This window comes from Triticum dicoccoides, chromosome 5A, assembly GCF_002162155.2.
Source record: "Triticum dicoccoides isolate Atlit2015 ecotype Zavitan chromosome 5A, WEW_v2.0, whole genome shotgun sequence".
Taxonomy (NCBI): domain Eukaryota; kingdom Viridiplantae; phylum Streptophyta; class Magnoliopsida; order Poales; family Poaceae; genus Triticum; species Triticum dicoccoides.
This window is the reverse complement of record NC_041388.1, coordinates 542,093,346-542,108,271: the sequence shown is the minus strand read 5'-3', so window position 1 is coordinate 542,108,271 and position 14,926 is coordinate 542,093,346. Positions and strand designations below refer to the sequence as shown.

Here is a 14,926-nt window from a genome sequence, read left to right as displayed (position 1 = left end):
GTCAACGCGGAGTTTGAACCAGAACTAAACCACACCGTCAATTATTGGTTTAACCTAGTTCTTAGTTTTGGGTTGAAACCAAATCAATCTGTTGTATGTGCAAAGCTAACCAAGAAACAAGCAAGCTAGCTAGTAGCTTAATTGATCCATAGTAGCAGCCCAATACGTATATGTCCAGACGCGTCGCATTGCGTACGTACTCGTGGGTGACCGGCCACGTCGCATCGTGTGCGTACACCCAGTTCTAGAACCGGTTCTAAATCAGTATTTGCAACGGTTAGCGACCAAACCATTTAGACCCACACCCAGCCATACCCAACTTGTTTTTATGCAAACCCAAACCAAACCAAACTGATAACAGTCTGGGCCCATCACAACCCGAACCAATTAAGCCCAGAGCAAAAAACCAAACCATTGGCCCCGGTTAATCAAAACCCATTCCCAGATTTATGTGCATTGGCTCAATGAACATTTTGTCGACGAGCTTGGCTTCCCGGAGGCTCGTAACCGACCAAGCTAAAGTAAACAACTGCCCCTCCATGTAACTTACCACGCGATGGATAGACGGTGGAACTCCCAGACCGGGGCACGAAAAATAAAACCGGTAAAACACCAGCTCTGAACCAGGAAGAAAACCAAATACACATGTCTAGCAGTGGAGAGGCATCACATAACACTGGGAATTTTGTGCTGCCATGCTAGCTTAGCTAGTTTAATTTCTCTCTCTATATATAAGCGGTTATGTCATATTCTATGGCACCTATTGAAGATGCTCTGAGAGCATCTAGAGGCACGGACAGCAAATGTGGCCCCTCAAGCACCTGTGGACCAGGCCCGATGCATACGTGGGCAGTGGCCGGGCAGCCTCAAATTTCCCTCTCTGCATCCGGACACCTCATGATTCAATCTTTAAAATCGTACAAAGCATGCAAAAAAACCTAGTGCGTAGATCAACTATACTATTCATCGTTGTCGGAGATGTCCACGATCTTCATGCCTCCCTCCGGGTACACGACAACACATGCAACTCCGGCTCTTGCGGCTCCTCCATGTCGGCCTCCGCCGCCTCCAGTTCGATGAAAAGCGCATCGGTCTCCGCCCGTTCTTGATGGATGAACCACCGGTTGGCCTCGAGATAGGGCTCATCCCGATCGACTCTAGAATTGCATGCTACTCCAATACCTCTGCCGCTTGGACGACCTCAAACTCCGTCATGGCATCCCCCGTGGCGAAGCCGACAATCGCGTCGGCTCCTTCTCTGGATTCGCCTGCTGCTCCGCCATGTCCATCGCTTGGACGACCTCGAACTCTGTCATGGCGTCCTCCAGGGTGAAGCCCGTAACCGGTGTCGGCTCCTCCAGATCTGCCTGCTACTCCCCCACCTCTTCCTCATCCTCCTCCTGCTCCAGCTCAGGTGAGTCCGGAGGCGGGCCACTTGCTATGCGGGCAGCCCGCCTCGCCCGGATCTCCTCCAGCATCTGGGAGTCCGTGAACTTTATTTAATTGATGAACTTTATTTTGATGAACTTTTTTCAAAGTCCGTGAACTTTTTGTATTCATGATTTTTTTCGAATTATTTTGTTTTTTCGTGTTTTTTTTGCCAAATGCGGTCGAGGGAACCAGAAAAAAAAAAGCGAAATCTACATGGGCCGGCCCATCAGCGTCGGCGCGAGCTTCCCTGGCGCCTAAAGCGCCGAATAGGAGCTCCTTGAAACCTCCAGAAAATCAACAAGGAATTTTCGTAGTAAAAGCATAAAAAAGCAAGGAATAGGATGGACAGGACAGATTAATCCTCAGACTTTTGCTAATGAAGATTTATCATCAGCATTTTCGTGGCATTTCCTATAAATAAGTGCTCGTCCCTCCCCTCGTCCCCCTCGTGTCGCCCCCGCGGGCGACCCGGGGGAACCCTAGCCGCCATCCCCCTCGTCCCTCCTCCGCCTCCACCTCTCCTCGCTGCCGTCCGCATCGCCGCCGGGCAAAGCTTGGCCGGCTGGGCGGCGGCGGGGCATCTCTCCCCCTTGGAGCATATTGGGCGGTGCGAGACAACCAGATCGCGAAGAGGCATCGGGCTAGCGCGGGGTCTGGCGGCGCGGTGGGCGAGCATCTTGGCGGCGGCGCATTGCGGCGCCGACGACGCGGCGCGGCAGTTGCGGCTTGGATGTGACTCCACGGCGAGGTGGTGGTTGTGTGGTCTTCAGATCAAGTGGTCGCGCGCCGCCATGTTCAGGCTGGATCCATCTAGATCTGGCGCTTGGATGTTGTCGGCCGGCGCGGGGTGGTGGTCTACGCCTCTGGCCTCGCCGGATCATTGGATTCAGCGCCTGGAGATCTACGGCGGCTGTCCTTCTTGATCCTCCTTTCTGGTGGGTTGAGCCCCATGGTACTTGCATCTCTGTTGGTCTCGGTTCGTCTCGCTGTCGGATCCAGAACAGTCGGAGGTTTGGTGGTATAGGTTGGGCACCGGAGGAAACTTTGGCCGGCTGGTCCGGTCCGGCATCAGCGGTGTCCCACGACATCGTTACCCTCCTTGGAGGCGAAGCCGAGGTCCCTCCTATCCAAATCCGAACCCCTCTTGGGCGAAAGTTCAAAATTCAGTCTGGATTGGGCGGCGACGGCGCCCTGCGCGTCGTAACCTCCATGGAGGCACCGTCTTGGGAGGCTCAGATGGTCGGGCGAGAGATGCTATGGGTGGTGGGTGTCGTGTAGCTCTAGCAGCGGCGACGGTGTGAGCTCCGGGGAAACCCTAGATCTGGGTCTACCGGATCGGATGATGATGGCACCTTCGATGTCATTGTCCCTCCTGGGGGCATCATTTTGGAGCATGCGCTGGCTGGAGGGGACAAGAGCAGGAGCTGTGTTACATCTACCGCGAGGCCGAAGGCGAAAACTGGCGGCATGGCGGCGTGGAGGTTTGGCGATGGGCGCGTCTGGAGATGGACTCGCGCAGGAGGAGGAAGCTGTCTGGCGTCATGGTGGCGTTGATGGCAGAGAGGCCTGGCAAGATCGGTGCAACAGTTTTGCTCTGAGGATGGATCGAGGGATGGTGGAGGTGACGGCCCTTGCAGCATGCGGTGCTCACTGGGAGTGTGCCTGACCGGTGTGGGACCCAATCCAGGTAGTGGCTTAGAGGGGACACCCGGCTTTAGATGTTAGGCTTTAGTGCGTTGTCTGTTTGGTATTAGGCCCGGACATTCGGCAAGCCTTCATCAAGGGGATATGAGTAGCAACAGTGTTGTCAAGATGGTGGCTTCAGGCTTATTGATGTATCACCTTGTATGGTCTTTGTGAATAATTAATAATATGGCTACATGCATCGTCCAGATGCAGAGGCCGGGGATACATCCTCCTTTTCTAAAAAAAATTCTTCCTATAAATAAGTATCATCAAACTGATTTATACAATATCGAAAATAAGTGTCGTGGCTAGGAACAAATTTGAACTAAAACCGCGACGCTTATTTTCGGACAAATGGAGTAGAAACAAGATGTATCGTATGTCCTAATATTATCAGCAGCAAGACAAAATGACACACTACAAGTTTTGAAGTCCAAGTTTAGACGGCCGACCACTAAAAATTTTGCGGTTGTTTTCTTCGCAGCAACATGTTGGCACCAAAGAATAGAAGAATAGCATGATGATGACAAAACTTGAACACACATGACATGACTTAAGATCGTTGTACGCACGTCGAGCTTTTCTATCCCAGCCTGCACCAGGTCAACAACTCACTGAACAATCAGATGCAGACAACCTCAAACCACCGGCTCAATTAACTAACACACCAAGGACCAAGCCCAACCAAGCAATCCATCATCACGCACCAGCCACTAATCCGCAAGAGAAGAGGGACTCGTTCCTCTGTCCAACTCACATTCCCAGCAGCATCGATATAATACTCCCTCCGACCCAAAATAAGTGTCTCAAATTTGGCGTAACTTTGTACTAAAGTTGGTATGAGGTTGAGAAATTTTTTTAGGAAAGAGGGAGTAGCACCCTTCAGCCTTCAGTGACGATGCAGAAGCTCCTCACACAAGGAAGAGATAGATGGAGACCCAAAGTCTGAGAAACCATCACACCAAGGAAGCGTTCAGCCATGGTCCTTCCTTGGGGTCGGGTCGGGTCGGGTCCGATAAATAAATACGCAGTAGTACAACCACCTGCAAAATTAATTCAGTTGCTAGCTGCTGCTGAAAATGGAATTATAGGCTGTTTGAGGGGGACCTGGCCTGTGTGGTGAGGAAAGGAAACAGTAGAGCCGGATCATGGAAGCAGCCCGAGATCCACCAAAATGACAAGAGCGATCGATATTCATTCATACCTGCAACATGGCTCTTGCACAGAGCAGGTCGATGATAGGAAAGCTACGCTGATCAGCTGGGCAGCTGGCTAGATCACTCACAATATGCGTCCCCATGGAATCGAAGCTGCTGTACACGAGAAAGCGCAACGGTGTCCCACTCACCCAATCATACAAGCAGAGGCTCCATTCCTGAAATGATGTGGAGGGTGTGAACCATGAATGGGAACATACAAAAATGCCTGACTCACAAAGGATTTACACTCAGAATTGCATCCACTGATCCACAATGGCAAAGTTCGTACAAGAATGGGTATATTCATGCAAAAACAGACCCCTCCAGAAAAAAAGCAGGCCAAGAAAACAGTTAAATGACCAATAGCGCATTTCCTAAAGGAAACCGACTCCAAAATTCATAACACCAAGTGATTTGAAAAATAAACTGGCTACAATATATGCAGGAAAAAGGTATCTCACAAATGAGTGAAATGTAATATACTCCATACTGTACATGATAGAGCATTACACCAAACAGAGTACACGACGCTAATTTCCCAGAACTATGCAGCCATACTGTACCGGCAAGCCTACAAACCCGCCAGGACACCTGAAACAGAATTATCTCCATTTTGTTCGAAAAGGCAAATCCCTCCATGTATCAAGAATCCAACCAAAACAATGAAGTGCTTTTTTTTCTTCATTGCGCTGACGGATTATATCCTGAAGAATATTGTAAATTTAGTTAAAGAACATGTGACTCGTTTGTGAAACCCAAGTTGCATGCATGTGTGCGAGTGCTATTCTAAACCGAAACAAATGGATCTCATGGTTCTTCAGGTGAATAAATACGCTAGGAGTACAGCCGGACCACAGGGAGAAGGAGCTCCACATGGTGACCCATCACACCACCTGCAAAATTCAGTTCCTAGCTGCTGCTGCCGTTGCTGAAACTAGGGAGGACCCCCATCAGCTGTAATTGCTTAGGAAACAGAAGGGGACCTGATCGACCTGACCTGCCCGCTGGGGAAAGGAAACAGGGAAGCCGAATCATGGAACCAGCCCAAGATCCAAACAGGATGGATGGATGGATGGATGCACCATAAATGACAACATGGATATTCATACCTGAACATGGCTCATGCACCCCTCACCAAGACAGGTTGATGAGAGGAAAACAGCAACGATCGGCTGGCTAGATCACAGGCTCACAGTGCATCCACATGGATGGATGGATGGAAGCTCTGGATCGAAGCCGCAGTTATGGCACCGTGCACTGGAAGCGCAATGCCACGACCCCTGAAACGATGTGGAGGGTGTGAGCCAATGGGAAAATTCAAGGCTTTCTCAACCACAAAGGATTTTATTCAGCAGCGCTGGCTCCACAATGGCAAAGTTCGCATAAGCAGACATAGAATTGGTATGTTCATGTAGACATGCAAAAGCAGACATAGACAAAGAGTTAGACGACCATAGTGCATATTTCCTAGAGGAAAACAACTCCAAAATTCATATCAATAAGTGACTTCGGAAGATAAAAAGTGGCTACACGCCTAGTATTGGATATCGAATCAGAATGACCACCGCCGAGAGAATATGGGAGAAATGGAAACAATTCTATGGATGTATTATAAAGATGAAAGCATGTGCCTGGGACATTGATTTTATTAATCTATTACAATATTATTAATTTCTGCTGCAGTTGAACACCGATGCAAGTAGAGCCTCTCTGTTGCAGCACGGAAAACTTCGATTGCCACTCTAACCGCCACACTACCGCCATGTCCAAGGAGGAGGTGGGAATGCAGATTTTTTTTTGAGCACCTGCACCCTGGTCCTGTTATCCTGACTCTCCAACATTTTTTTTTAAATCTGTGCAATGCAACTAATTTTTTCTCTTTTTTGTTTCTCTCATATAAAACATGCCTTGAACTTCAAACTTTGCAGCGCAGCAAAACTTTCTAACTAGAATGTGGGATAAACTTTTAGAATTTTTGATCCAACATAAATACTAAAAATAAGATCTTTTTTAATAAAAAAAAACTTATTTTGTATATTTATGTTGGACCAAAAAATCTAAAAGTTTTATCCTAGATTCTAGTTAGAAAGATTTGATGTTCTGCAAAGATTTGAACTTCCAGACATGTTCTATATGAGTGAAACAAAAAAAAGAAATATACTTGCACGAATCTTGATGCGGAGAATGGATAGCTAGATAAGAGGGGCATGGGTGCAGGTGCTCTAAAACATGTTTTCGGAGGAGGTGGCGTGCCCGCCCCGCCACCATGTCAAGGAGTCGTCAACGCCCCCGCAACGACGTCACATCAAGACAGAGCCGGTGGCCCCGCCGCACCGTTTCCGGCACGACGAGGAGGTGGCGTGCGGTTGCCGTGAAGGAGGAGGAGGTCTCCGCCCCGGCGATCGCTGACCCGCGCGGCCGCCTCCTCTACTATCTCGGACATGGCGGCGACGCCTCGTCCTGGCACACCAGGACGGCACCAACAAGGCAGCATCCGAGGAGGAGCAACGTGACGTGATGTTCGGCTTCGCAACATCGAACGTGGTGCTGAAATGGGTGCGTGCTAACCCGGACCTCGCATTGTTCTAGGCCGAGGATCGAGTGATCATGCGGCCAGAGTAAGGTTGCACTATGTAGGGGTGGTGGTTGATGGGCAACAGTCGATGGCGGCAGGTGGTCGACGCATCTTTGGGAGAAATCCCTACTCTGGTCTTCATCGGAGCCGACGACGACGGCGTTCGTGTGTGTCGTGACCTTTCTTGGAAGCGTTGTCATGGAGTTGTGCTCCTCCCCACGGCTTTGGCTCTCGAGGGAAACCTCTGATCCACTGGATCGAACGATGGAGGCGTCTTTGTGTTTTTCTCTTTCTTGGGTGATTGTCTCGGAGCCAGCCATGCCTGGAAGACCGATGGATGGCGGCATCTTAGTTGCATGGTTTGCTGAGGCGGGGCGTTGGTTTCTGTTCTGGCAATGATGATGGCGTCAAAGAGGAGCTTGATCGCGGTGTGGACTTCGGTAGTCAGTTCTTCCCCGCGTGTCCAAGGTGCTCTTCTGTGGGTTGCTTGGTTCCTTTGAAGTCATAGCTGTGGCGGAGGAGCTGAGGTCGTGACGTTGACAGGCACTCGATGGTCCGTTGTGAAGGGCATGGTCGGTGCAAGTCCTGCATATTTCCTCTGCAATGCTCATCGTCAAAGTCAGAGCTGTCAGTTGCTCGCGCGTGTTGGCATGCGTCGTTGTGGCTTCTATGCGGCTGTTTGCGGGTTGGCTTCGATGATGGAGGGATAATGGAGATCTACGGTGTTTGCGGGTTGGCTTCGATGATGAAGGGATAATGATCTACGGTGAAGTCGAAGTTGCCTATTCGGAGGCAACTGGTGATGTCGATAACGGTTGCGACTCAAGTCTTTTGCTTCGTTTTCATGAAAGAAAAAGTAGTAGGGATCCGATCGATCGTTGTAGGCACGTCGACCTTTTCTTTTCCCAGCCTGCACCCAGCCCAGCAAGTCACTGAACAATCAGAGACGCAGACAACCTCAAACCACCAGCTCAATTAACCAACACAGCAAGGACCAAGCCCAGCCAACCAAGCAATCCATCATCACGCACCAACCACTAATCCGCAAGATAAGAGGGACTCGTTCCCCTTCAACCACTAATCCGCAAGATAAGAGGGACTCGTTCCCCTTCGCAACCGCGACGCTCACATTCCCATCTGCACATATGATATGATACCACCCTTGAGTGACAACGCAGGCTTTGACAGGCAGAGACTGAAACCACCACACCCAGGAAGCATTCTCCTTTAGACTTTTCAAAAAAGAAAAACATGGTCCTTCAGCTAAATAAATACGCTAGGAGTACAAGCGGACCACGGGGAAAAGGAGCTCCACCTCCACATGGTGACCCATCACACCACCTGCAAAATTCAGTTGCTGGCTGTTGCACAGCTGCCGCTGCTGCTGCTGAAAATGGAGTCGTTGGCAGGAAACAGAAGGGGACCTGATCGACATGACCTGACCCAGATCCGGACGGGATGGATCGATGCACCAAAAATGACAACAGCGATGTTCATCCATACATACCTGAACATGGATCATGCGCCCCAACAAAACAGGGGGATGATAGGAAAACTACAAAGATCGGCCGGTTAGATCACAGTGCACCCGCATGGATGGGATGTACAGGAAGCTCTGGATCCAAGCCGCTGTTAATGCACTGTACACTAATAATCACACAAGCCCAGGGAAGTCCTTCCGTTCCTGAAATGATGTGGAGGAGGGTGTGAGCCATGAATGGGAAGATGCAAGGCTTTCTCAACCACACAGGATTTATTCAGCAGCATCGCATCCGCAATGATAGGGCTCGCACAGGAACTTGTATATTCATGTAGACATGCAAAAGCAGATATAAACAGTTTAAAAGACCATCGAACGTATTTCCTAGAGGAAAATTACTCCAAAATTCGTATCAATAACTGATTCGTCCCAGCTAACATCAAATCTTTATGGGGCTCGTGACTAGAAAAGGCATTTTAACTAAAGATAATTTGCTTTAAAGGGGCTGCAATGGTAATAAGGGTTGCGCCTTTTGTGGTCAGGATGAGTCTATTGACCATTTGTTTTTACTTGTTTGGCTGCTAGGTGTTGATGTGGAGTCTGATGTGGAGCCTGATGAAATGTGCTTTTGATCTAGATTCTACTCATAATTGCCTCACTGATTGCTTGGGTAGATGGATCAGATTGTTTCCTAAACATGATAAGAAACTTTGTTTTGGTTGGTGTTGCTGCTATGTTTTGGACTATCTGGAGATGTAGACATGACGTTACATTTGGAAGAAAAACTATCAATAATCCTTTAATCCTTGTGAGGCTGATGTTTTCGTGGATTGCTGATTTGTCAATTTTGCAGACAAATGAGCCAGAAACAAGGTTACTGAAGACGGGAGCAAAGTTAGTCGAGTGACTAGCAAATGAAGTCTACAGGGCGTCGCAAGGGTGGAGGCCGGGAGTTCTTCGGATAGGTGGTTGACAGATGGAGATCCTATAGTTTCAGCTAGTAGGTCATGGATCATGTTATGTTCATGTTGTGAGCTGGTAGTTCATCGTACCTCCAGTTTTGTAATGGACCTAGTCCTGGATGTTGGTTGTTGGTTCTTGCAGTTTTCTTTTGGGTAGTAGTAGTTTGTAATCAGACCATATGATTTCTTTATATGCAATCGGAGGGAGAGGCCCCTCTTTTGCTTAAAAAAACAATAAGTGATTCAGAAATCAAACTGGCTACAAACCTAGCATTAGATATCAAAAAATCAGATTGACCAGCACCGAGAGAATATGTGCATAAGGAAGAAAAGGAAACAATTCTAAAGATATGCTATAAAGATGGAAGCATGTACCTGGGACATTGATCATCCATCCATTAGAACATTAATCTCTGCTGCAGTTGAACAGCGATGCAATTAGAGCCTCTCAATTGCATCTCAAGCATGAAAAACTTGGAAGGAAGTTTTTCCCCAGTCACCAACTGAGCAGCATAATTTGCAGAAATAGTCAAACAAAACCATGAGGTCATATGCAAGAAAAATGTAAGGCTCTAGGATTTAAGAAATTTTCTCTGATAGATGAGTGAAATGTGATGTACATGATACAACATTTAGACCAAAGAGAGTACACGATGCTAATCTCCCAAAACTATTCCACCACAAAGCAAGTCAAGTTCTGTACGCGCGAGCCTACAAGCCCCCCCAGGACACCTGGAACAAAATTACCTCCATGTACCAAGAACCCAATCAAAGATGTAAATCAACTTTCGCCATGTTTGGGATCAAAAAAGTCCAGCCAGAGTATGAATAGAAGCCAGTCGATGTATATACAGCACTTGGACATTGTAAAGAAGAACACCGTTAATATTCTTCTCCCATGCATCTCCACAGCACATGTGACCTAATAGTAGCCCTTTGCGCCTCTGGATTGGTACAGCTCCAACCTGATCTTCGCCTCTGGCAACAAGTTCTCGATTGTCGGGTCTTGCATCATGTATGCTTGTTTGGAGGCCCATTCGAGCACCGTGAGGATCTCAGCTTGTGCCAACTCCTCGCTGTCTGGGACATTGTGTGCAATGTAACATACAAGGGTGAGTGCTGCCAGCTGAACCGCCTGCTCGCTGAAATACACGAGCTGAACAAGATGCTTTGCGCCACCCGCATCGACGATTGCTTTGGAATGGTCAACGCGCAGGTAATTGTCCGTGCACACAAACTTGGTAAGGGACATTGCTGCCTCCTTGGAGACATCTGCTTCCCTCTCATCGAGAAGCTTCACCAGTGGCCCAATGATCCTAGTCTCTGTTGCACGGAAGGTTCTGGACAGGCAGCCCAATGAGATAATGCAAGGAATCAGGAGCTCATCATACTCGGCCTTCTCGACAACACGCAGGAGCTGGTCAACAACGGCACGGGCGGCGGGAGAGGTCGGTTTAAATGCTGAGCGTCGCAGGTCGGAGTTCTGCTCGGCGACACTGCAGATCTCCATGAGAGCCATCGCAGAATTGTATTGCACGTCGCCTTCCCCCTTTTCCAGAAGAACCGCAAAGCAGAGAAGAGCCCTTGACTCGGTGATGCTCTTGCAGATAGCAGCATTGCCCTTGGCGAGGTGCCACAGAGCCTTGGCGGCATTGGCCTTCATGTATGCCTTTGTCTCGGGGTCCTCGAACTCCCTGCCCCTTGTGGTTGTCCCTGACAGTGATGCATTATGCTGCTTTGACGCGATAGCACCGCCTCCGTTACCGCCCTTGCTGCTGCCGCCATTGAAGTTGGAGTTGGAGTTGGAGGAGTTGGACTTTGAGGCCATGGTGGACTGGACCAAACTGTGCATCTCGTTCTTGCTCTGGGAAGCATTTCCAGCAGCAGGGTGCCTCTCTGTGTTATGCTGATGCTCCTCGAGCAAGTCCGGCATGCCGTTGTTGTTCTTTTTGTCCATGACGACGGAATGTATGCACAACTTGGAGGTGATGGCGTACTTGGAGTGCTCCTGCACGGTCTCGAAGGCGAGGTGGCCGACGAGCAGGCGGATGGCGTTGTGCTGGGCGAAGGCGTCCTGGCACTTGGGGTGGTTGGCGGCGAGCTCGGAGATGGCCCATGCGACCATGGCCTGCACCTTCATGGGGGCGTCCTTGAGCACCTTGGCGAAGGCGGCGCAGGCGCCCGCGAGCACCATCTGCTCGACGCACTCGGGGTCGCGGCCGAGGAGTCCGATGGCGAGCGCGGCGCTCTCCTGTCCCTCGAGGCGGCCCTCCTTGACGAGCCTGAGCAGCGGCGGCACCCCGTCCTCCTCGATGATGAGCTTGGAGTAGCGGTCGTTGTCGCGGGCGAGGGAGACGAGGCTGGCGGCGGCGTCGGCGCGGGCGTCGAGGTTGCCCGTGTAGAGCACCGCGATCTGCTCCCAGATGAGGAAGAGGATGGGCTCGTTCTGCGCGATGGGGGGCAGGCCGATGTGCATGTCGAAGTCGTCCTCGCCGGCGCCGGCGGAGGAGGAGGCGGAGACGCGGAGCAGCCAGGAGAGGTCCCCCGTGGAGTTGTCGAGCTGGTTGGCCATCTTCTTGAATGACCCGGCCGGGATGATGGTGAAGACCCGGCGGACGAGGCCGTGCGCGCGGCACTTGTCGACCAGCGCCAGCGCCTTGTCGAGCGCCTTCTCGGTGTCGTCGAAGATGCGGCGCGCGGGCCGCTCGTAGAGGTCGGCGCGGGCCGCCTGGCGGAGCAGCGCGGCGAGGCGCTCCACCTTGGCCTTGAGCTCCACGCACTCCTGCCGGAACGTGTAGGCCTCGTCGGACCACTTGATCACCTGCTCCGCCAGCTGGATCGGGCGCGCCAGGATCTGCTTGAGGTCGTCCATCTCGGGGGCGGTCCCGACGGCGGCGCCGCGCGGCCGAGCCGCAATGGGTGGGGTGGAGGGAGGGGGGCTAGTCTAGTTGCTACTCCCCGTCGGTGCGGGCGGGCGGCGGCCTTCCTTCCTCCCTGCCTCCTCCGGATTGGGGGCGGCGGGGTTGGGGGAGGGGGAGGAGGAGGAAGGGGGTGGGGGAGCGTGCTGCCGCTGCCGGGGGTGGGGTGGGGTGGGGAGTAAATTGGGAATCGGTTTGGGTTTTTCGGGGAGGGATTACTCTCTCTAGTTGGGCAGGGGTGCGCGTGAGCTGGAACCCGCGCACACGACACGCACCACCCACGCCCACGGGCGGCCGGGTCGGGTCGGGTCGGGTCGGGTGCGTTTGGCTCGTGCTCCCTCCCGCGGTGATTTTTGGGGGCCATTTTCCCGGCTCCCCTATATCTCCGTGCGTGCGTCGTTTTCAGTCGTGGCCTCGCCCCCGCGGGGTCAATGCTATGCCATGCCATGCCATGCGCCCGGGTGCTGCGGGTGGTTGGGCTCCGGCTCCGCTGGCCGGGTCGTCGCACCGGACAGAGGCGACGTGGGGATGGTTAGGTGCGGACAGCACGTGGAGGGAGCCGTGCGTGCCGGCGCTCTGGCTCTGGCTGTGGGGCCTAAAACCAAGCCGGTGATCCCCAGTTTTTTTTTTTTGGGTTTAGCAGCTGACATTCTGTTTTTCGTGTGTGGCATTCATTGATACGCATGATAGGTTGGGTGCACCGGCTCCTTTGTCTAGCCTGATTGCGTGCGTGGACGGAGGAGACGAGTAATTGGAGGGGGGGAGATGGCCCGTGTCGGGGCGCCCTCGTCGTATGCGCGCCCGCCTAGATTCCAAGGGGTCAATCGTCTAGCTTTTCTTTTTTCATGGTCGTCAATCGTCTAACTTATGCTTTCTTTTTCTTTTTTTCATCAAAAGTTGCACTCGTAAAAGACTTGCCATATTAATTAATTACTCTCTCCATTCAAGAAAAATACGATGTCTGTTCATTCTATATGTAGTCCATATTTGTTTTTAAATAGTAATATTCAAAACATCTTATATTTGTGAACGGAGGGAGTATAATTAATTATAGGAGGAGGTTTTCACGGGGACACTGAGTTTCTGCTCCCGGCTCGAATGCACCGCCATGAACAGGAAAGTCGTAAATATAGTAAATAAATTTAGATAATTCCGTAGTCAACAAATTGACAACAAATACTGTTGAATATTCTACATGCCTGCAAATTCTTGATGCTTTGGGCAAAAAAAATGATGCTTCAAAATGACTATTTAAAAAATGTTTTGTTATTTTTGCTCAGACCTCCATGAATGTGATTTCATCACGAAAAAAATGCACAGATGCAGAAAACAAAGCATTGTTGGTTGTAAAAAAACAAAAAAAACTTAATATCTTTAAAAAAAACATACTATTGTTTTCAATTTTACTGTTCATAAATGTGCATTTGAGCTCGGGATTAAAAGAACACTTGCGGTTTCACGGGTCGTATGCCTGAAGACGAGAACAAACAATAGGAAAGGTTACTATTTCCCACATGTTGTTAACCAAATGGGTGGCCCCCGCTGCTATCTATTGCCCTGCCTCGTTTCAGATTCGCGAGCAGATGATGTTAGGTAGTGATGATTTGCTTTCGAACACATGTGGGTTTCTCTCATTCCAAATCTCTCACAAAATGCCCGTGGTTAGGCAGGCCATGACCTTGCGTCTATCTTGGCGAATGATCTCACCATGATTTTGACGCCATTGAAGTCCCTACGTGCGGACGGTTCAAACTGATGCAACCCATGTAATTCTTTGATCATGTGACATGACCTTACGGAGTACCAACACTGGAAGAGCATGTGTGCCGCAAACACGGGGGAGGGGCGACACGGGTGCATAAGGGACACTGGCCGCAGTTTTGGCCACCTACGTTTCATGAGGTGGTAGTGCGTTCAAACCCTACTTTGTATGATGAGCCACACGAAGATCTTACACATGGGTGGGTTATTTTTTTCAGTCGTTTTTATTTATGTTGATGTTGGTTGAGACTATTCAGAGGAATTGTGCCAGTTGATGGTGTCGAGGCGATCCACCTGTAGTTGTACTTGAGATGTGTATAATTAACCAGAGGACGAGGAATTTTCGGATGTGTTGCATAGTGAGGCCCCTAGAAGTGTTGATTTGCTCCACGCAAGTATTGTGGCGAATAGCCAACTGGACACACCATTCCTTCTTATTGGAAAGGGCAAAAGTTGTAGTTGCGATGTCTCTTGGCCTACGACCGACGGTTCACGACGAGTTACAAAGACTTGTTGTCTGACCATTGCCAACGATAACTTTTGTGAGGGCGTGGAAAGATCCATGTCATTGTTGGCGCATGGGTCCCCGGCAAACCAAGTCCTCTTCGGTGTGGTCCGTTTGAGCCAAACTGAGCCACGGCCCAACTTATATATGCCCATCTACATCTATGTACAAAAAATTATTCAAGGAGACCTAGAAAACATTTAAGATATTGTTTGTGTCACGAAGTTTTAAAGACGTGAGATTAAGAAAAAGCAGAAGAATATGATAGATATATATGTGCGACACGCGGGTCGGAAAACACAATAAATATGTATACTTGCGTGTTTGGTTCACATAATTGAAAAAGAGACGCAAAAATCCAACTAAACACTAAACACAATCAATCAAACTGAATTCAAACCACATGAAA

At 50.1% G+C, this 14,926-nt stretch overlaps 1 protein-coding gene across 1 annotated transcript; it reads right to left on the bottom strand.

Annotated features, from left to right (window-relative positions):
• Positions 1-9,911: 9,911 nt before the first annotated feature.
• On the bottom strand, positions 9,912-12,368 carry LOC119302661. The gene has a single exon (XM_037579707.1). The coding sequence runs from the start codon at positions 12,203-12,205 to the stop codon at positions 10,256-10,258; it is 1,950 nt and encodes a 649-aa protein (XP_037435604.1). The 5' UTR covers positions 12,206-12,368; the 3' UTR covers positions 9,912-10,255.
• Positions 12,369-14,926: the final 2,558 nt, after the last annotated feature.

What these genes read in the sequence shown, in the direction of transcription:
- LOC119302661 (XM_037579707.1), bottom strand. Translation starts at nt 12,205, where the DNA reads ATGGACGACCTCAAGCAGATCCTGGCGCGCCCGATCCAGCTGGCGGAG.